General features: G+C 47.2%; 9 protein-coding genes across 9 annotated transcripts; 3 read left to right on the top strand and 6 right to left on the bottom strand.

Moving 5' to 3' along the window:
- Positions 1-105: 105 nt before the first annotated feature.
- Positions 106-850, top strand: N7509_004197 (uncharacterized protein; the record flags this gene model as incomplete). Its single annotated transcript, XM_056628834.1, has 2 exons — positions 106-498; positions 521-850. The coding sequence occupies 2 exons, from the start codon at positions 106-108 to the stop codon at positions 848-850; spliced, it is 723 nt and encodes a 240-aa protein (XP_056491568.1).
- Positions 851-1,158: 308 nt separating this feature from the next.
- Positions 1,159-1,713, top strand: N7509_004196 (uncharacterized protein; the record flags this gene model as incomplete). The annotated part of the gene is made up of 3 exons (XM_056628833.1): positions 1,159-1,284; positions 1,421-1,467; positions 1,497-1,713. 3 exons carry the CDS (start codon positions 1,159-1,161, stop codon positions 1,711-1,713), a joined length of 390 nt encoding a protein of 129 aa, XP_056491567.1.
- Positions 1,714-3,258: 1,545 nt separating this feature from the next.
- Positions 3,259-5,041, bottom strand: N7509_004195 (uncharacterized protein; the record flags this gene model as incomplete). Its single annotated transcript, XM_056628832.1, has 2 exons — positions 3,259-4,559; positions 4,609-5,041. 2 exons carry the CDS (start codon positions 5,039-5,041, stop codon positions 3,259-3,261), a joined length of 1,734 nt encoding a protein of 577 aa, XP_056491566.1.
- A 2,585-nt stretch (positions 5,042-7,626) lies between these two features.
- N7509_004194 (Zn(II)2Cys6 transcription factor) lies at positions 7,627-9,224 on the bottom strand (the record flags this gene model as incomplete). The annotated part of the gene is made up of 3 exons (XM_056628831.1): positions 7,627-8,317; positions 8,346-8,874; positions 8,924-9,224. 3 exons carry the CDS (start codon positions 9,222-9,224, stop codon positions 7,627-7,629), a joined length of 1,521 nt encoding a protein of 506 aa, XP_056491565.1.
- Positions 9,225-9,798: 574 nt separating this feature from the next.
- On the top strand, positions 9,799-11,070 carry N7509_004193 (uncharacterized protein; the record flags this gene model as incomplete). Its single annotated transcript, XM_056628830.1, has 1 exon — positions 9,799-11,070. The coding sequence occupies one exon, from the start codon at positions 9,799-9,801 to the stop codon at positions 11,068-11,070; it is 1,272 nt and encodes a 423-aa protein (XP_056491564.1).
- Positions 11,071-11,207: 137 nt separating this feature from the next.
- On the bottom strand, positions 11,208-13,105 carry N7509_004192 (Zn(II)2Cys6 transcription factor; the record flags this gene model as incomplete). The annotated part of the gene is made up of 4 exons (XM_056628829.1): positions 11,208-12,044; positions 12,190-12,333; positions 12,394-12,873; positions 12,953-13,105. The coding sequence occupies 4 exons, from the start codon at positions 13,103-13,105 to the stop codon at positions 11,208-11,210; spliced, it is 1,614 nt and encodes a 537-aa protein (XP_056491563.1).
- A 356-nt stretch (positions 13,106-13,461) lies between these two features.
- On the bottom strand, positions 13,462-14,808 carry N7509_004191 (FAD-dependent oxidoreductase; the record flags this gene model as incomplete). Its single annotated transcript, XM_056628828.1, has 3 exons — positions 13,462-13,736; positions 13,793-14,601; positions 14,654-14,808. 3 exons carry the CDS (start codon positions 14,806-14,808, stop codon positions 13,462-13,464), a joined length of 1,239 nt encoding a protein of 412 aa, XP_056491562.1.
- A 1,095-nt stretch (positions 14,809-15,903) lies between these two features.
- Positions 15,904-17,935, bottom strand: N7509_004190 (uncharacterized protein; the record flags this gene model as incomplete). The annotated part of the gene is made up of 3 exons (XM_056628827.1): positions 15,904-16,326; positions 16,404-17,039; positions 17,102-17,935. 3 exons carry the CDS (start codon positions 17,933-17,935, stop codon positions 15,904-15,906), a joined length of 1,893 nt encoding a protein of 630 aa, XP_056491561.1.
- Positions 17,936-18,719: 784 nt separating this feature from the next.
- On the bottom strand, positions 18,720-19,502 carry N7509_004189 (uncharacterized protein; the record flags this gene model as incomplete). Its single annotated transcript, XM_056628826.1, has 1 exon — positions 18,720-19,502. One exon carries the CDS (start codon positions 19,500-19,502, stop codon positions 18,720-18,722), a length of 783 nt encoding a protein of 260 aa, XP_056491560.1.
- Positions 19,503-19,869: the final 367 nt, after the last annotated feature.

The following is a 19,869-nucleotide window of genomic DNA, read 5'->3' as shown; positions in this document are numbered from 1 at the left end:
GAAACAGAAGCTGCAGTTTTGCACGTTGCACGGCGCCAATGCGTCTCATGACACGGCTGTCAAAGACATTTCCAGACAGTGCCGACTCATCCCAGCACCGTTATCATGTCAAAGTTCTTCCGGTCTTCCCATGGTCATCGTCTGGGATCTGATCAATGCAATTCGAACCGCACAGTTGCCTCGTATCTCTCCAGCTGCAATTTTGAGCCCGATACTCGAAGACGAAGACACTCGCCTTCTTTGAGCCTGTCCAAACTGTCCGCCTGTAACTTCAATTCGCGCAAATCGGCGACTAACACCTCGCACGACTCATCTGCTTGCCGCCAGATCCGCGCTCTGAACGACCTCCAATTTGAGGCGGCGGCCACTATAGCCAAGAACATGGGCAAGAAGCTCCTCTCGGGAGCAGAAGGCGGCCCAAGGCCGTTAAGAACCGCACCTGGCACTTCCGCAAGGCCCGAGTCTGCAGTCAAAGTCAAAAGAGAACTAGGAAAACTGGTACTACAAGCACTCTCGTGAGTACCGTCTCAAGAGTGATATCCAGTCACGGGCTCGCTTTATACTTGCGACATTTGAGCCCAAAGTGCCAACTTCATTTCATGTGGTTCTTGAGTGGATCTTGTGCATTTGGCTCGGAATGCTCCGTGGTCCCCGGAACGATCATTTCGAATGGAATACCCCAGGAACGGTGTCTTTGGTCAAAGAGATCCGAAAGGATATCCACGAAATTGCAGGCGTTGCCAAGGCACCTACCTGGCTTCCGTTGAATGCTGCATCACAGCTCAGACAGGGCTGCCCATGTGGTCACCGACGTCTTACGTGGGAAGGGTGTGCCCGTACCTGGGTGTAACAATCACGAGACAAAAGAACGCAGATTCCGCCTGTGGCCTGAGAATCGAGCACCATTTGAACTAGCCGGTAAATTGATCTGCAGGCTTTGCCACAAGTCAGCTCGGATTCGAAAAGAAATACCTTCCAAGGAGACTCTTGAGCGTCGAGTCAAGCAGTTGACAAATGATCGAGAGATTCAGCAGTTCCTGCTAGGTCAGCAATGCCAGATGATATCCTGCAGCATCAGTCCAGCATGGATTCAGCGACGATATCTCTTAGGAGATTCGAGGACGTTGGCTCTGACAATCTTGTCATCATCATGTCGAAATGGGCAAGAAGCTTCGACCCCCTGAGGCTATTGCCAAAGCTCTAGCAAGGATCAAACTAAGCCTGCAGCTTAAGCGACAGAAGTGCCCACCTGGTCGGCAATGCCAAATGCCAAGCTTCAGTGCCGTGTGTATGTAGCCAGGCCAGTTCCGTAGGCCTTGTGATGATCATATTCCCTAACAGGTTCGAGGTCGTTGGATGTATTTCTCTTGCTATGATTATGTCTAAAACAATGAAAACTTTTTACCAAATCAAAAAATAGAGAAGTGCCCACTTGGCCAGCAACGCCAAATGCCAAACCGCAGTAATGTATGTACTAAGCCACGCCAGTTCTGTAGGCTTTGCGGTGACGATGTTTCCGAAAATGTTCGAGAACGTTGGATCTGTGAACCTTGTCGTCGATATGGCCGAGCGTACAAGAAGCTTCGGGCCCCTGAGACTATCGCCAAGGCTTTGACCATGAGGGTCTGGAATTGCTTCGATCTGATATACGACTCGCAGCCTGGCTCCTGGCTAGTACAGCAAGATCCTGCCACTGCCGTGGCTAGATTCTAACGATGGAAGATACCGAGTAGGCAATCTAGTAGGATTGAAAAGGCCCCAGTAAAGGCTTCAAAATAGCACTACGGGTGAATCAACATCATCTGGCATGATCTTCTACCCCTGCTCCCTCTTCTATTTTCTTTCCCGGATTACCGGGGCAATGCACATAGTTATCGACAGGTACCCCCCTACCGCACCTTTGATGCAGAGAGGTGTGTGTATCGTTAGTCGTTGTTGTATGGGCCGGCGTTGGCTATTGTGGTTGGACGGGGTTAGCTGATGAGGAATCGAGCGTATTGATTACGCGGCGTGGATGCGGAGAGTAGTGAGGCCGCAGGGGCAGCAGTGAGGCCGTGGAGGGGAGTGAGGCCGCGACAGTAGTGGTAAAGAGAGCCACATTGGTAAGGACGTGAGGTGGTGGAGGCGGCTGCCGGAAATGAAAGATGAGGCGAAAGTACGCCGGTGGCTGCGACCGCCGCGAGGACGTTGCCCAAAAGAGGAAGTTGACACTGTTTCGATCAAGTAGGGTTCAATGGACTTGAATCGATGAGGTGGCCATCGAAGGGTGTTATTGTTGTGGCCACTGGTGGCAGCGGGGGAATTGAGAGATAGCGCGAGGTGGTGATGGCGCCCCCACCCCCCCAAAGGGCAGGGGATAGTGCTGAGAGCAACAGAGTGGTGATAGCGACAGATCAGGAAGCGTAGGACCTGGTTTATTAAAGAGAGCTTTTCAAGTTTTTAAGCGTATAATAAAGAGCCGTTTGATAGTCTCGGACTCTCGGCATGCCGAATCGCGGGATGCGTAAAGCCGGCTCGTTTTCGTTCCCGCATTCGCTTGCTGGAGTACGGCGCTCGATAAGCGCAGGATGGTCAGTAGTTTGTTGTATTGCCCACCATTGTTGACCCATTTTTAATGGCAGTGGCAGACTCGGACTAGTAGCTACCTGAGATGGAATAGAGTAGCTAATCAATTCTATCTTGGGTAGCTTCTAGTTAGTTCACCTTCGGAGGATGGAGACCAGGCCGGTCAAAAAGGGCTTGGAAATCATTGCGCTGCCACGGTAAAATACCACTATACGAGTACATAACTATACAACTGCTCACTAACTGTACTGACCAACCTGCGCTTAACTATGGTCCGTATACCAACGAGCGGCTGGACATCGCCAAGGCGCAAGCTATGTAGGGACCGACTCGGACCGGAGGTAGAGGAGTGCTACGCAGCCTAAGGGGCAAATCTTAGATAAAAAGAAAACTCATTTCCAATTTGAAAATATAAGTATCTCCAGAGTCAAAATATGAGAGTTACACTGTCGCCTCAAAAGGCCAAGACTTTGTTGAGAGGAGGCCAGTGGCTCTCAGAGTGCTTCGTCAGCCAGCACCACCACCACCGTAGATAGCTTCATCTTCATACATCATTCATCTCCCATTCCATCACGTCCCTCTAGTCATCAGATTTCGGTTGGAGTTGTGGCAGCCCGGCACTAAGCTAATCTTCAAGTACTTAATCATCAATAACAATTTTTCAAATACCTGCATCCAATTTTTGCCCATCAACTAAAGGTGATAGGTATACGTCTGAGCTCCACTAGTTCCTCCAGGATTTGTGACAGTTACCGAAGCTGGTCCAGGTAGCCCTGTTATAGGCACAGTCGCGGTTATAGTAGTATCATTGAGAACAGTAAAAGTCGCCGGGAGGAGGCCGAAGAACACAGTAGTTGCAGTGAGGAAGCCCGTTCCCATCAAAGTAACGTTGCCACCTCCACTTATGGATCCGGTAGTTGGTGAGATGGCAGTAAGGGTCGGTGGGGGAATGTATTGATATAGAACACCATTGCTGACGCTAGCAGCTGTTGAGACCGTGACGCTAACGGCCCCAACAGCCTCAGCAGGTGCAACAGCAGTCACCAAGTTATCAGAAATGACAAGGACAGTCGTTGCAGGGACGCTACCGAAGAGCACAGCATTGGCTCCAAACAATCCGGCTCCAGTGATCGAAATTAAATTTCCTCCATCGAGAGGGCCCAGAGCTGGGGAGATCGAAGTGACCGCGGCGGTGGGTTGGAAGCTAAATGAAAGCGAGCTATCTGTGCCACCCGGAGTCGTAATAGTGACTGGAACTGTCCCAACAGGGTGTGGAGGGGCTGTCACTGTTACGAGCGTATCCCCACTCACCGTAATCGTGCCCTGTGAAGGCGTCGATCCAAAGAGCACGCTGCTAGTTCCCGTGAGGCCTATCCCAGTGATAGTGACCGCAGTTCCACCAGTGATCACGCCAGCGGTAGGGAAAATTGTTGTTGGCGAGGGCGGAGTCAGATAGGTATAGGGGAAACTTGAGCTAGTACCGGAAAGCGTTGTCACTGTCACCGGGATGGCTCCAGTAGCGAGCCCAGGCGGAACGGTCACATTGATAGCAGTTGGTGACAGGACCGTGAAAAAGAGAGCTGGGATAGCGCCGAACAGAATGGCTATTGCTGCGTTCAAGTTCGTTCCTTGGATAGTGATTGTTCCGCCCCCAACCAAGGGCCCGGAAGATGGGGTCAGTGAAGTGATTGTTGGCGTCGGGGCCGCCGCATAAGTATAGCTGGGCCCGCTAGGACTGGAACCGCCAGGGCCAGACACGATTATAGTGACATTTCCTCCTGCTGGTGGACCTGCAGGCACAACCGCATTGATGGTCGTGTCGGATAACACAGTAAATGAGGCTGTGTTAGCCCCGAAAGCGACAGAAGTGGCATAAGTAAACCCAGATCCCGCGATTGTGACGCTATTTCCACCTGCAGCTGCACCGGTACTCGGGGATACGGCAGTGGTAGTCGGGGCATTCAATGTGGTATAAGTATAGGGCAAAAGTCCCACTGGTACCAACCGAGTTCGTTACGCTGACTGTAGTAGCTCCTGCTACACCCGCCGGAGCCACTGCGGCGATTTTGGTATCGGAAAGAACAGCAAAGCTCTGCGCATTAGTGATTCCAAAACCGACGCCATCCACAAAGGACAGCCCCGATCCCGAGATATAAATGACGTTGGAGCCCGATACTGGGCCACTGATTGGGTTGAGGGAAGTGATGACGGGTGCCGTGGCAACGACATAATTGAAAAACACCGGTTGCGTGCTAGAGCCGGCGCCGGTGGTGACTATTATTTGGGCAGCGCCTACAGATTTTGCAGGGCTTGTCACCGAGATCGTGGTGGAGGTACTTGAAGTGACCATCGCGTTTGTGCCGCCAAAGGTTACGGCGGTAGGATTGAGAAGATTCGCTCCTACTATAGTAACCGCCGTACCACCCGTAGTAGGTCCAGTTGTTGGAACAACTTGGCTTATGCTAGGAAGAGCCATGGTGAATGAAGAACTTCGGAGGCTGAGTATGGATTTGGAGTGCCGAGTGAGGGGAAGCTATGTCGGACCAAGAGAAGCATATATAGCACATATCGACAGAGATACCTCGAAGAGGAAAGGTGTTGATTGAAGCTTGAAAGGGACTCAAAATATTTGTTCAGGTCATTAACCACATCACGCCATAAATGCAACAGTTGCAATAAATATTGATGGATGGGTCCGAATGCTGTCTCGTGGAGCCATCATGCAGCTCTCCTACTTTGTAAAGGGAATTTGACCATCTATCCATACTATCGCCATCCACAAGCTTTTTGATTTCGCCGCATTAGGCTTATCGGCCGGGAAGCATACTTCGACTTCAGGTTCATGAAACCCACCTTCAAGCTTCTGTGATCTCTATTGCGTTTAGAAAAAAGGAACTGTAGCATGATGAAGCTCTAGTCTATGCATCTGGTCCAATCCTTGCATGTGCATAAATTGATCAGATGATCTGCGATATTCGACGTACTCCAGGGCTCTCCAGCACCCAGCACCCAGCACCCCAGAACCAAAACCAGACGCTGAGTTATGGTATCCTATATCATTTCTCACTGACGTGTGGTCGCTCATCAGAACAGCTTTTTTTCCTTTCATACACAACATACTCCTTGGTCATACCCACAAAGGAATTATATACTGTCATGAGACTTGAAGTGGGCTGCTATTCTTCCCAAGAAAGAAGGTGCACTATCGCTGTCTTTGTGCAACGTTTCACAAAGGGTCTTGAGGTGACGATATCTGAAGGTTCCTAGAATAAATGAATGGTCAAGGAACAGGGTTTTGCTTTGTTCAGGACTTTTCAGTTTTTATGAATTTTCAAGGCTGTTTAGCCTACTAGCCGAAAAACTTCTTTGAGCTCCATCCATTTCTTTCTATTTCAGATATATCGCCCGGGGATCCCAGGAGGGGCTTAGTTCAAGAGAAATGTGATCTATTGATGATCGTACATGCTTCGACTGTATACTGGATCTGCCCATGCCAAAACGTTTAACCTTGCAAATTTAACAATACAATGCTTCCTGCTTTCTAGAAATATTAATTAAAGGAGCAGACAATACTTTGATACGTAGGGTATGAACGAAATATTTGAAATCATGATGATATTTATCCATTACTTCTACATTTGTATTGATATCGCTGCACATCCCGTCACCTAGCTTTCGTACACGTATTACAATTGCGCGATCGACGATTTTTATACTTTAACAAAATAAGGATTACCACTCTCGACTGCCAGAAAATGGAGTGTAGGCTTTAATTTCCATGAATCACCTACAGCAACACAATTAATAACCCCCCCAATAGAAAAGCCTCATTTCCTCCCAGTTTATTAAGTCACACGACGAAGAGATATTTTTATGCTGTGAGCTTACGACATGAAACCTCACACTAATAAGTAATTGGAATGTAGCATGATCTCATGATATCAGTGTTTCTGATAGATGCTACGTTCCGCAATATTATTTTCTTACCAAATGTCTTTTGGCTACTACTCTTATAATTTGAAAACAGACCAGAACCCCACAGTTCATGAGTTTTATGATATCTAACGACCTGAGAAACTTTCGGGTGAAGGCTTGCCTCTTTGGAATTAGAAGCCCAATGATTCATACGATTGTAATCATACTTAGTGGGGCCGTTACTGCTTCCACAATGGCCACATCCTCTCAATATAGCGACGCCATGTCTTCCATTTCTTCGAATACTGCTATCCCCCCTGAAAATCCTAAAAATTCATCGCTGGAAGCAATCCCAACATTCGATGAGGAATCTACGGCAGCTGCCTCCTCATCTCCACAAAGCTCGAACCCCAATACCAGGAGTAAAGACTCGTCAAAGGTCTCATCTTTCAGCTCTAGCTTTTACATGTGCTGCCAAGCAAATCCCAATAGCATTACTATCGACCACTATTATCCACCGTATGCGTGTATATTCGGGCCTGAAACTGGGCTGTGCCCTCAGGGAGTCAACTCTTCGTTTATCTTTCCATGGCTATGTGCCGTCGATTCAGGCTGGAAGGCTGGTCAGATTGTGCGTGTCTCGAGGTTACATTGTTGAATAAATCACTGACATTCCATGCAGAACTGCACTTATAATACTTCTATCTGATTGAACACCAATTTCGCTATTCATGAAAACCACAAAGTCATAAGTATCATTTCACGAAGAATTTTGTTGCAGGACAAGAGGAGATCCTGTGGATACCTCTCTTCCCTTCTTCCCTTCGGTTTCGATACTCTGTGAATAAAATATTTCTTGAAGTATAGGCGACTGGCAGAGACTTTATAGGCCGTTGGGCAGATTTCATGATTAGGATTATTGCCAGGCTAATAAAATAAAGTTACTACTATCTCTAACCGCATCCCGGTTTGGAAACGGGGACCATGAAAATTAAGAAACGGCTAGTTAGACCGCTCGTGATAATAATTTTCATCACAGGCGCAGTGAAGTCAATGGTGGATCAAAATTCCGAATTGTCACTACAGAAAAGGGGGAAACATTTTATTATGGACGAAATTGCCAGGTGTATCAATATTAATGAAATATCAAACAAAAATCCAATCCATCCCCGACCGATAAATTTCGCCAATCCAGGAAACAGGGGTTATACTTTCATCATTCCGAGTCCAAAGGTTCTGAAGTACATCCGAAGCGTTTTTCACATTCTGACAGCGCCATATGTCCCAGAGGTGTTCAAACACCCGAACAATAGCCATTCTTTGTGATCGATCCTTTGCCTCCGCCCCAATGACGAATGCAGGCCACACCAGCCCCTTAAAAAGGGTGTCTTCGGGGCTTATGGATTCAATGTGTAATATCGTCGGGTCAAGAGAGGCTGGAGTATCAATGTGAATATTTTGACCATGAGGAAGTTGGCACAAAACCTGAGACATGTAAATCGCAACAGAATGCTTGTATACGCTCGCTAGATGATATCGTGTCTTCATCAATTCAGGCTTATCGCTTCTAATTGCCCATTTCATTGGTGAAAATCCATGCAATGCTGGCAAAATCTCTGTTGTGAATTCACTTAGGATTGACTGCGATCTTGAAATGTTGTTTAGAATGGAGATGATATAGAGAAGCTCCGCTGGACAACCTGCCCATAACTCGCTATCGGAGAATCTCATCATTTCACGTGGTGATATTTCTGAAAGCAAGGGTTGGTAATCGGTTTTGCTTTGGATAAAGGTAGTGCCCAGAATATGTAGCCTTGATGTGATAGTCAGAAAAGGCCTTTGATGCAAGATTGTTTGAGACTTACGTTGCGTAGGTCATTTCAAGGCACCGTTCATACCTCGCAAAATCAAAGAAAAAACATCTTCCAGGTTGGAATTTGGCCGAGGATTTCTGTAGTTCTGCAATTTCTTTCAGGGCATCCAGATGGTATCTCCAAGAATTCGTTCCCGAGTCCATGCAATCCTGCCAAACTAGTAGGAGTATTGAGGCAATTGTACCCTCAATATTTCCAGAATCACAGCTTGAAAGCTCCTTTTGGATTTGTTGCAGGGCATGTTGCTTGTGTTTCAGGGAATCGTACACTGCACGTGGATCGTCTTCGATGATATTCGTGCGTGGTGAAATGGTCATGCAAGCATCATCTCCCAGGGTTGGTGAATGTTCAAGCTTTACAGCTCGACCATTCGATTTTCTCCGAGCTTGATGAAGGGCTGCGATAGACATCATCGCATGAGAGAGTCCCTTGCTCGAAGGGATTATCCGCATAAACTCCCGAAAGGGATTGGTTGCATCGGAATCGTAAAGCGCACTTTCAACAGAGCAATACCGATCAACTGTTTTTAAGTTAGAAATGAATATATTATATTTCCCATACCGACATACAGTATTTTATATATCCCCGATTGATAGGTGACAAGTCTTGCACTGCTGGGTCTTCAAGTGACCTTATGATCGAGGCAGACGACTTATTAGCATCAATTATAGGCACGCGTTTCCCCATAAGTTTGCCTCGACTAGCGACGCCATTGGTCCACCTTAAAGGCCTTGATTCATTATATCCTTGGCAATGCTCTTCGCCAGCTAAACACTTATGACACTCCGGTAGCGCTCGGTCGCATTTGACGCGGCGACGGCGACACGTCCAGCATGAGGTCGATGAATAGCCCCTGCTTGTTCCGCTCATGAAGTTCAGTTTCGGTATTATAAACTCAGATCCCAGTCGAATGGCTTTTCATAATATCGGAGTTCGTGTCACGATAACATTCAAAAGATCTGGAGGAAATCTTTACAGCAAGGACTCGCGGGGAAGAGCTTTGCACTAATCTGCTTTAGGCAGCCAAGACGCGGTGGCCAAAATGAAGCATCATAATTGGTGTAGATCAGATATTTGTGGAACGGCTTCCTGCGTCACGACAAACTGACAAATCAAAAATCGCGACCATGGAAACCGGAAGCTTGACTAGATCCATGCGCGAACCTCACACTTTATACCATCAGAACTCTTGGCTGCCTTTTAAGGACTAGTCTTACTACTTTGAACGATGCAGCTATCGGAAACTGTACGATTTCCAAAGCTCACTGGCATCTGGGCAGGCTGTAGGGGGGTTCCGACATCCCCTGCCTGGCTGATATATAATCTAGGACTGGTAGGTCTCCAGGTAGCGACCGGTGCGTCCGAGTCCTCTAATCTGAATTGAAAAAATCCATCTCACACCTCCTGCACCTCCAGCCTGAGTGTCTCAAAGATTCGGATGGTCATGGCCAGCTCACGTTTAAAATTGAAAATTCCATCGCAATACTATATCATTCATGACCCTAAAGGAGAAAGATGCGCCCAGCCTATTTCTGGAACTGCCATTCTTAGTACTGGTTTCACTCAACCGGAGACTTCAAATCAAAATGTGCTTCATATTTGCCTGATTTGTGTTCTCACGACGACCGAGAAGAAAAGCAGAGTCGAAAAAAGATTGTTGGGTCGATTCACTCGATGGAGGTTGGAGAAGCAGAGTTCGCTTCGAAAAGGTGACCTAGTACGATCCTGCTCGGTCATTGAAGAATTGACCCTCCAACCATTTGCCAACACTTGCGGACAGCTCCGCTGCAATATTCCCTTTTTATTGCCAGTTCCTGGGAATATACCAGGGACATCGATCACAGACATCGGAGAAATATCATACTACCTTGTTGCAACTTTGAACACGGGAAACGGCACAGACGCGGAAATTACCCACCAAGAGATCAAGATTACCCGTCAAATCTTGCTAGAACAACCTTCGCTTCAGCACATTCGGAATTATCCTGGCTTGAATCTCATTACTAAGATTATCCTTACACAGGATGTTGATTTAGCGACGCACTCCAAAATTCCAGTCAGTGCGAAGGTGTTCGTCCGACCGGCGAGACCCGCAGATCGCCCAATCGAATACCGATGCGTGGCGGTACGTGGAATTCGATGGCGAATCGAAGAAATGACAAAGGTCTTCAGCCATTCAGCAGATGAAGACAAAAATTACCAGCCATGCCAGCCTATTGCAAGTCGATGCTCGACAAGTGTGATTTCCAAAGGAGTGCAGAAGGGGTATTGGAAGATCGAGCAAGTTTCCACGAAACGAGCATCGTCGCTGCGGCATGCAGACCTATCAGTTGACATCCCGCTTGAATTATCGCTGAGTAGAGACTTTGACACCACTTCAGCGGTTGATTTGAGATGCTATGATGTCTTTTCGACGCCAACGAGCAACTTGAGTGCAAATTTGAAAGAAATTGGGGTTTATACAAAAAAAGATGACATGATGATCACTATCGAACATCGGCTGAAACTCGATATATTGATGTTAGAGGATACATTTTGCGTCTATAAACATGAATTGGTTGATCGGAGACCTCTACAGACTGCACTTGACGCGTCATTTCCTCTCCAGATCAGCGCAAGAGCCAGGGGCAATTTGGAAGCCGTGCCGAATGAAGTCAACCCGCCCTCTTATAATGAACTTCCTATTCGTCCTCCTCATTATATGCAAGCAACTTGATGGTTAAATTGAAGAGCGAATCTTTTTTCCGAAAAAAAGTTAGAATTTAGTAGTGTTCGCATTCTAGCTGAAATATGAGACATAAGGAGTAAATACAGAGCTTTCAAACTAGCCATCATATGCTTAGCCTCAAGTAATCATGCTGAAGATGCACGTATCTCCTGATACTCCTTCATATTGCCAAGCTCATAGTACGGGACATGGAAGATCGAAACAGACATCACTCCCGGAGAGCTAGTTTCTTCATCGGCATTCTCGCCAAACTTCTCGACCGAATGGAACATTCCCGGATCCACGGTAAGAATATCCATCAGTGCGAGTGCCTGATCCATACCCATCGAGCGACCGATCATGCCCAGACATTGCCTTACCCAACGACGCTGTGGGTGATTGGGTCCCTCGACCATACCAGCAACGAATAAAGGCCAGAGCAACATTAGCCCACCGATATAAGTTTCGGAAGGCAGCATGGGCCTTCCAGGAAGAATTCCTGCGTTGCAAGCACCTAGGTGGAAAGGTACGCTGCGGCAAATATCCGCACCGAGACGACGTATTGTGGAGCGCAAGGATTTGCAGTGTAAACGGAAGTCTTCAGATAAAGAACCGTGAGGTGAAGTGCTAGAGACTTTATGGACGTTCGCTAAAATTAGCTCACTGACGATGATTCGTGCACTTCGATAATGGTTCCAGAGATTTGGGGACCATAGGTCTGGGTAACTGTGATACTGGTTGTTTAAAGGTCGAATTCCACCACAGATATGTTCGAAGCTATGGTCCGTTGGCATCACTGTGTGACTGCTATATGTGAAATCTGGTGGTAAAGCAGCTAGCCAGGCCATGAGGTCGGCTTCGATGGCACTAGCGGCAGCCAGGATTTGCTGCGGGTCGTCGAGAATCTTCCCTTGAACATCGGCTCGAAGATTGGAAAGATTTCCAATGATGATGATCAATCTGTTTCCGAGCGCATCCCTTATCTCAGGAATAGGTCGAGTTTGGAACAGTTCATTAAGGAATCAGGTACTCTCAAGTCTCGCTGGAGACAGCTAACTATCTGTAAATCGGTTAGACGCGGCTTTCCTTCTCGTGTTCCCTTTTTTGGGGAAGTAATTATGCACGAACAATTTGGTATCTCAAATGCAGAAAAAGACGAACACCCATCACAGTTGTCATTTGTGCAAATCCTCGGTGCTCCAGAAGGGCTGCAGCTCCGCAAATATGATTTGTCCAGCCCTGGATACTTTGAGGGGCTCTCGATGTGATAACCTAACGATGTCAGCAGTTGATTTGGCATTGCTTTTGATTTTGGAATTGGCGGAGCTTTACCTCATACAAAGACATAAATACGACCGCAAGTAATGCCTGATTTGTCCTAGACTGAACGGGGTCGGCTAGTGCTGCATTGACTAGCTTGAGTGTAGATCCATACTCCTGACGCGCCGCCTGCTTTAGGGAGGGTACATTGCGAACCCGCGAAAGCATCGCACCAGCGACGGCATAGATACTAGATTGTACAGCTTGCTGACCTAAAGATCCGCCGGAATCCATCAGGAAATTTGTCAAAGTGTCCGTCATGAGGGAACTCCCGGGAATGCTATGTGATTGAAGAAAGAAGCAGATAGCCTGCTCCTTCGAAAGTCCTTCTGTGGGGTTTGTGATCACTGCACTTGGCCTTATTTGGCGCATAATGTATTGGTGACCGGGATCTGAGTTGAAGTCAAAACTTGTCTCAGCGTTTGATCCAGTAGACCCTGTTGTCGAGGGGGACCGAACATGCCGTTCAGGGTAAGCGTTGCGAGGAGGGTCCTATAATGTGGGACGATGCATACGAAGCCGACGAAGCAGAACTCGAGCTTCCTGCTTTACGCGCTGTGGCTTTAGTCACGTCTCGGAATATAAGATCCAGCTGGTCGCGGTATCCTGGACATTCTCTCTTCGTTCGAATGCATTGATCGCAAGCCGGTCGGCCCTGGTCACACCTTATTTTGCGTTTGCGACACATATGGCAACCCTTGCTAGGTTTGCCGCAGTATACCATGACTGAATGATTTTCGAGCTGAATTTGACGCAGACTTGAAAGATGAAGAGAAATAAATGTTCATCAGGCTGAAGAATGCGGAGATGTCCTTCGGTTTTTGGCTGGGGAGTTTGGCACACAACTGAAGTGGCCCCCACCAAAGGCCAGAGAGATCAACTAAAAGTCTAACCTAGATAGGCGACGCTCTAAAAAAAAGAATTTGTCACTGACAAGGCGTGACGGTGACGACTGGTGTATTTTATTTTACCAGACAAGCCATTTTACCGAACTTCTCCGACAGCACCTTGCGTGTTGCTATTTTCTTGATCGGCACTGCATTTCGATGTACATCTCGGTTATTCTTAACCAACGAAGATCTAATTTGCCCAAGGAATCTCACTCAATAGCACCTTTTTTGATGGAATTATTGAGCGCCGAGTGCCCCAACTGGATCGCTCCTCCTGAGATACCTTGGTCCATTCATTTCGCGAAAGGCGAACCGCTGTGCCGCCCCGAGAGAGCATCTCCTTCTGGTATTCCCCCATGACACTGTTGAGCTCGTTGCCGCCATCGGTATTTTTGACTATCAGAGTAATTGCCTTTGACAGATGAAGAGCGTCGCGCATGGCCTGGACCCCACCCTCTCCACGGACTGCATATTTCTATTAGCACGACAGGGAAATAAAAAGAGAAGAATTGTGCACTTACAAGGTGTCATGCAATGAGCCGCATCTCCGAGCAAGGTCACTCTTCCTGTTGGGAGATCTTGGAGCTCCAATTCCCGGAGGCACATTTGAATGTCTGACACCCCCTGTACTCCCGTTTGACGAATTATCTCCGTGAACTCAGACTTGAGATGGCTTGTCTTTTCCAATGCTAGCTCGTATCTTCTGGCTTTGTTTGCATATGATGTCCAATGAGGGAGGTTTGATGCGGCCGGGTCGATATAGCTCACAGACCAATAATAGTTGCCCGACTTTCCGTCAGCATTGACAGAATTCAAACCAACGAATATTCTTCCGCTACCTTCATCTTGCGAGTTTGCATCATGTGCCACATACCCGCTATACCCCAACTCAAGTTGCTTTTCAAATTCTTTCCCGGATAGAACGACCTCCCCAACAACCGTGGCAATCGGAAGCACATGAACTGGATCCGGCTGTACCAAGTATTGGCGTATAGCGCTGTTGACACCATCCGCGCCGACCAAAATGTCACCGATTGCACTTGAGCCATTCTCAAAGTTTACCCTGACGCGATTTCCTGGAATTTCTTCAAGTGTGGTAGCTGCACTACCGAAATTGATATGGATATTGGTTGCAAGCCATGATCTTAGACGCTGCCGGTTGCATCGAATAACAGCCTTACTTCCGGCGTCCTGTACACCATAACGAGGCTCGACCTCATTGCTACCATAAAATATCATCTGCGCGGGCAATGAAAGCGGCAAAAAAATGTCCGTCAGATTGATAGGCGGCATGTCCGAGGAAAAATGCTCCAACAGGTCATCGATGATGCTGTCCGATATTTCAGTGATTTGTAAAGGGCCAGAACCAATGGGCAAAATACCTATGAATTCCGATAGCCCAGCCTTGAAAACGGGAATCCGAGGTTTTCTCAAACACCTGGAAAGATATGCCTTGCTTTCGCAGAGCCTGAGCGAGAACTAGGCCACCAAGTCCCGCGCCGATAATCAGAACATGAGGCTTATCCTGTGAAGCCATCGTCTTATAGAATTTGGTTGAATCAAGCTTGGGCCCAGATAAAGTATCAACCGTGGTTGTGTATCTCAGTCAAGATCTGGAAGAGAGTCTCGAAATCTTATACTCACGGGACATGCGCCCTCGGAGCTCGCATAAGCTCGCATAACACGGCCGAGATTCATAGTGGCAAAATATTTCAGAGATAAATTTCACGAAATTGAAAGCCGAGATCAAGCTGATCATGATTATTAATGGGCTCTATACAAGTTTAAACTTTGCAAATGTCCAGATATGGTACGACAGTCAACAATCGCCATATCTAACTTAATATTGTCTAGTTTCTCCAAGACCAGGGCGGTGAATAATTTCATCAACAGTTCTTCAGCCTTGCGATCTGTATTTGAAATACAGAAATGGGAAATGCGGCCCCATGCAACCTTGTGCTAAAAAGTGGATTACATTGCCTCTTGAGCTTGGCATATGGTTACGCGGCAGGGCAGTTGTCCATTCACACACTATAGCTCATGTCCTAGCTCGACCTAATTCAAAAAGGAAGTCCCAGCATGACTCAACAGAAATGACCGCTTCCAATCTATCGGTATTTAGAGAGCCTTGGGGGCGTTGGGGGCGTTGGGGGCCAAAACCATTCTTTAAACGGGAATGTTAGACGATTCTCCTGGAGTTGCTTAGAAAATGGGCGTTCGAATATCAAGCAGCAATTTTTACACGAATAAAAAGTCGCTGCCTGGGTCTGGAACCCTCTGCTTAACATTTTATTAGATTATTTTTTACATTATCCATCCAACGGGAACCTTGAAACGTGATTTTGTGTCGATCATTCACTCCGCGAATAAGTGGAGATTCCTGCAGACACTGCTTGTTTCCTGCGGCCTACGTGTCTACATACAAACAAGGCTGTGTATAATCAAGTGTGCACGATATGTTACGAAAAATCTGAGTAATCTGACAAATCAAACATCAATTCGCTTAATTGCATGAATCATCTATTATGGTTTTCGCTATGCAACATGACGCGAAAAATATGAATACAGCCGGCAGATGATCAAAAACACGTTTGCATCAACTTGGGAATATCACCATCCATGATAGCTCTCGCTATTGTCCAAAGCCATTAGCTATGGGCAAGCCCTTTTCCTTCATGATATATTCCAGCTTGGTAGCCGATTGCTGTAATTCCTCCTGACTGGGCATATTCATAATGACCAAATACTGCACATTCGGCTGCAGAACCTTCTTCATTGAGCCCAGGCCCCGAGTATCCTTCCCAAAGCGCGTCCATATTGTGTCATTGCTTGATTCAATTGAATCTATGCTCCGGGTAGCTCGCTTGGCATCTTGAGCTTCCTTGATGGAAGCAGCAGCACGATGAATCAGTCCCGGCTTGCTTTTGTTTCCCAACCTCCCACCTGTAATGGCCGATATGAGCTTCCCATTATGTGCTGAATGGGTGGAGCCGTTTTGGTGCGGGTCTGAGCAGTTTAAGCTATGTCCGTACGACATTCGTGAAGAATTTGCCTTCTGTTCCTTGTCAGCAACCAGCAACCAGCAACCAACAATCAACCCGAATATGATGTGAAAATGGGGATAAATCTCACTTCTGAGTCTAATTTCCTTCTCTCGTATTGATCACCAATCCAACCACCTGCCGCCCTAAGCATTTTGTGTTTCTCCTTACCGCCTGGTCCTGCTCTCTCCGTTTTCTCCGTTCTCTCCGTTCTTTCTGTGACCCCCATGCCCGCGCAATCTAAATCAGGAAACACCAACGGCCTGGATTCGGGTAACTCAATCTGAAGAGAGACATTGTTTCCGGAAGCTTTCGAGTTACGCTCCATGTTTCCTGGCCGGAAAGAGCTCGGACATGTATCTTTTTGGATAGTTGTACCCTCATAGAGATCGGTGCTTGATTTGGGGGTCATGGCCGACTCGGTCAAATCAATCTTCTCGGAAGCGAATATGGTTCTACCCATTCTCTGGGAAAGTGGATTGAGCAAGCCTTCCTGTTGACCAAAGACATTATCCTTGAACTCCACAATCATAGCACAGAGGCCTCGAGGCATGAATATTAACTCGTTGGCCGAGTCCACGAAGCTTGGGTCGCGGCCAGCATATCGTGACCCAGGAATTGACCCAGCCACTATTTTCATGAGAGTTTCGGTCATAACATCTGTCTTTCCAGGTACCCAGGTAACGATATCCGTTGCGATACCGATAACATCGAGACTTCGAGAGATCTAGTTCCGACATTAGCATGCTTGTTTCTTACATTTTGCCGAAATACTCAGGGAGCACTCACTTTGCTTGACTCGTAAACCTCTTCCAGAAACTCCAAGAACATGTCCTGGCTGATGCCGCAATCCGCCAATTCAGGTGCATATGCGCGCACGAAGCCACGAAACTTCGACCCGGGCCTGCGTTGTGGAATTACTACGGGGCCAGGGATCTGGATTGTGGAGGAATTTGGCGGCCCTGCCATATTCAGAAGATCGCGAATCATATTTTCGATTTCCTGTCGCTCCTTTTCTCTAGCTTCGCCGACCTTGTTGTCTGCTGGCACATTTGAAACATGACTGGGCGGAATTCCAGATTCTTCGTATGCCGGGGGTCTCGCGTACCCTGTTGTCTCATCGAGTGTCCAGACCGCTTCATCTTGATTAATGCCGCGATTGGGGTCGGTTGAATAATTTGACTCGCTGTACGCATCCCAGTTATCCCTTTCTACAGGGGAATATTTGGTATCGTACCCATCGACTGCGTCGAGCTCTTCGATCTTCTTGGTGTTGATATCTTCATATGAAACACTTGGAAGCTCTGCATAATTCTCATGGAGCTGCGTTTCGGATCCAGGAAGCTCGGCATATTTTTCGTCCGGAAAGGAAAATGAGGCAGGGAGCTCTGCATATTGTGTGTGGAGAGAGGGCACACCGGGCGCTGGAAGCTCTGCATATCCTTCGTGGATGAGCGCGCCGGCTACCTTGTCGTCTGCAATGACAAATTCACCGCTCTGATCAGCGGTAAGTTCGCGTTTTGTGGTTAGATCGCGGCTTGAGCTGTAGGAAGATGAACGATTTCGAGCTGCATTGATGGCGTCGATACCCGACCCGACAAGTTTAACGACCAATTTACCCATGTTTGAATAGTAAGTGACTTGCAAGTCTGGGGAATCTACAGTAGTGAGAAAGGTGGGTATTCTTCAGATCTTAACCTGAACATCAAACACCGCATTTCTATTTTCAGCACAGCTATAACCTAGCCCCCGATCAGCGAGGACCACAGCATGGGCTGTTCACTACGCTAGCTATGCAAATGGCCGCAATGTTAGCCTAAATAGGCTGCGATCAACTATTTTGCACTTTAGGGCAGTTAGGCCCACTTTTGCCGTGGACCCAACGCCGCTATCTCTGGGATACGTCGCTTGCATCAAACATGGCCCCCAAATTACGAGGCCTGCATGAGGGGTTAGCCATTTTAAGCACAGACGATGAAGATATGATTTTCTTTCATGAACCAAAGACCCAGTACCATGGAAGCTTTCCAAAATGTTGAGAGAATATTGTCCACGTGTACTTGCGGTAACTAGTTAGTAATTCACCTACCGTACGCGGTGTTCTTCGGGTAGAATTATGAAAGCCACGTTCTTCTCAGACGACAAAGTACCACCTTTACCCTATTTGTGTGAGTAATCATCATGCTAGCATCTGGAAATGGATACCGAAGCCTCTATCTCACCATGAATGAAATATTAGCATCGTTATTATCATTATAATTTACTAGCAGTAACTAAGAAGAGAGTTGCTTTGTACCGAGTGAGATTGAGCATTGAAGAACAGAAATAAATTCGTGAAGCTGCCCCAAAAGAAAAAATAAAACGCCAATCGCGATGCGCAATTATTATAACAGAAAACGAGAATCATCTAAGCCATCTCCTCTCTCAATTCAGTCTCCTTGTTTGGAACGGTCTTCCAGTTCTTTTCCCGAACATGCAAGGTAAAGCCAATACTCAAGCAAACGAAAACAATGATCATCTCCTCAAGTACAGACATCACCAGCTGAACCGTGGTGTTTCCGTCCAGGGCGTTGAATGTATTGTTTGCCACAAACCAGAGCAAGATAGCGTAAATGGTTCGGATAAGGAGAAACGGAACACAGACAGCCACAGCGAGCAAGTTGCGATTCTCACCTTCTGCGATCTTTGAGCGCCGCAGAAACAGGACGGCGAGACCAATGCACAGAAGGACCCAGCTGACAAAGTACAAGATCATGCCAACCTTCACTTCGGTGTTTGGCGTCTTCAAGGCCTCGGGAGTCATATTCCATGTAATTCCAGTCACAGTCATAGCCAGCGCGACGATGGTGATGACACGAAAAGCGGTAAATGTGAGTCTGTGAAGGACAGGTCGGGCCATGGATTGGTTTGCTCTCGATAGCATGCCTGAACAAGCCATGAGTAAGGGAGATAATCCAACGGAGCTGCAGATCGCAGCCGCAATGTAAACTCCAGTCGAGTGATTGTGGATAGTCGCCAATTCACAACAGGCGCCGACTATGCGGACGAAGGTGAAAATGACGAGGAAAATAAAGCCGCCCGAGCTTCTAAAGCCATGACGGTAAACCAGGAAGCTGGACACGAAAAATGATGGGAGGTATGCGATGAGCTGAAGGATAGAGACGCCGTCCGCGTATGTGATTGAGCCCATGATGAGTGTGTATTTTGAGTATGGAGGAGTGGAACTGAGTGAAGAGGATTGAGAGCCTCGTAGGATTGATGAGGGGCGAGGAGGAGTAAAGATAAATGTAGATGAGTGGTGATTACTTTTTCTGTGGATGTCTGTGCAAGGTTGCAGAAAGCTTGGTATTCCTTGTGCTTATATACTCTAGTGAAATTACTTGTCAGAAAGGTCTTCAGCAGTGCCAGCACAAAAATAGAACTTTAATGTCAAAGCGAGTATTTGCAATATGGCGATCAACGCTCGTTCGCAAGTCGATAGTGCATCTCTGTTACTAACTCGAGCCTTACGTTGAGTAGAGTGGAGGCTTAGGATCAAGCCTCGACCCGCTTATCGG

The sequence above is a fragment of the Penicillium cosmopolitanum genome, assembly GCF_028827165.1.
Source record: "Penicillium cosmopolitanum strain IBT 29677 chromosome Unknown utg000005l:1.0-4006212.0:1.0-4009387.0, whole genome shotgun sequence".
Taxonomy (NCBI): domain Eukaryota; kingdom Fungi; phylum Ascomycota; class Eurotiomycetes; order Eurotiales; family Aspergillaceae; genus Penicillium; species Penicillium cosmopolitanum.
This window is presented reverse-complemented; position numbering and strand designations above follow the sequence as displayed.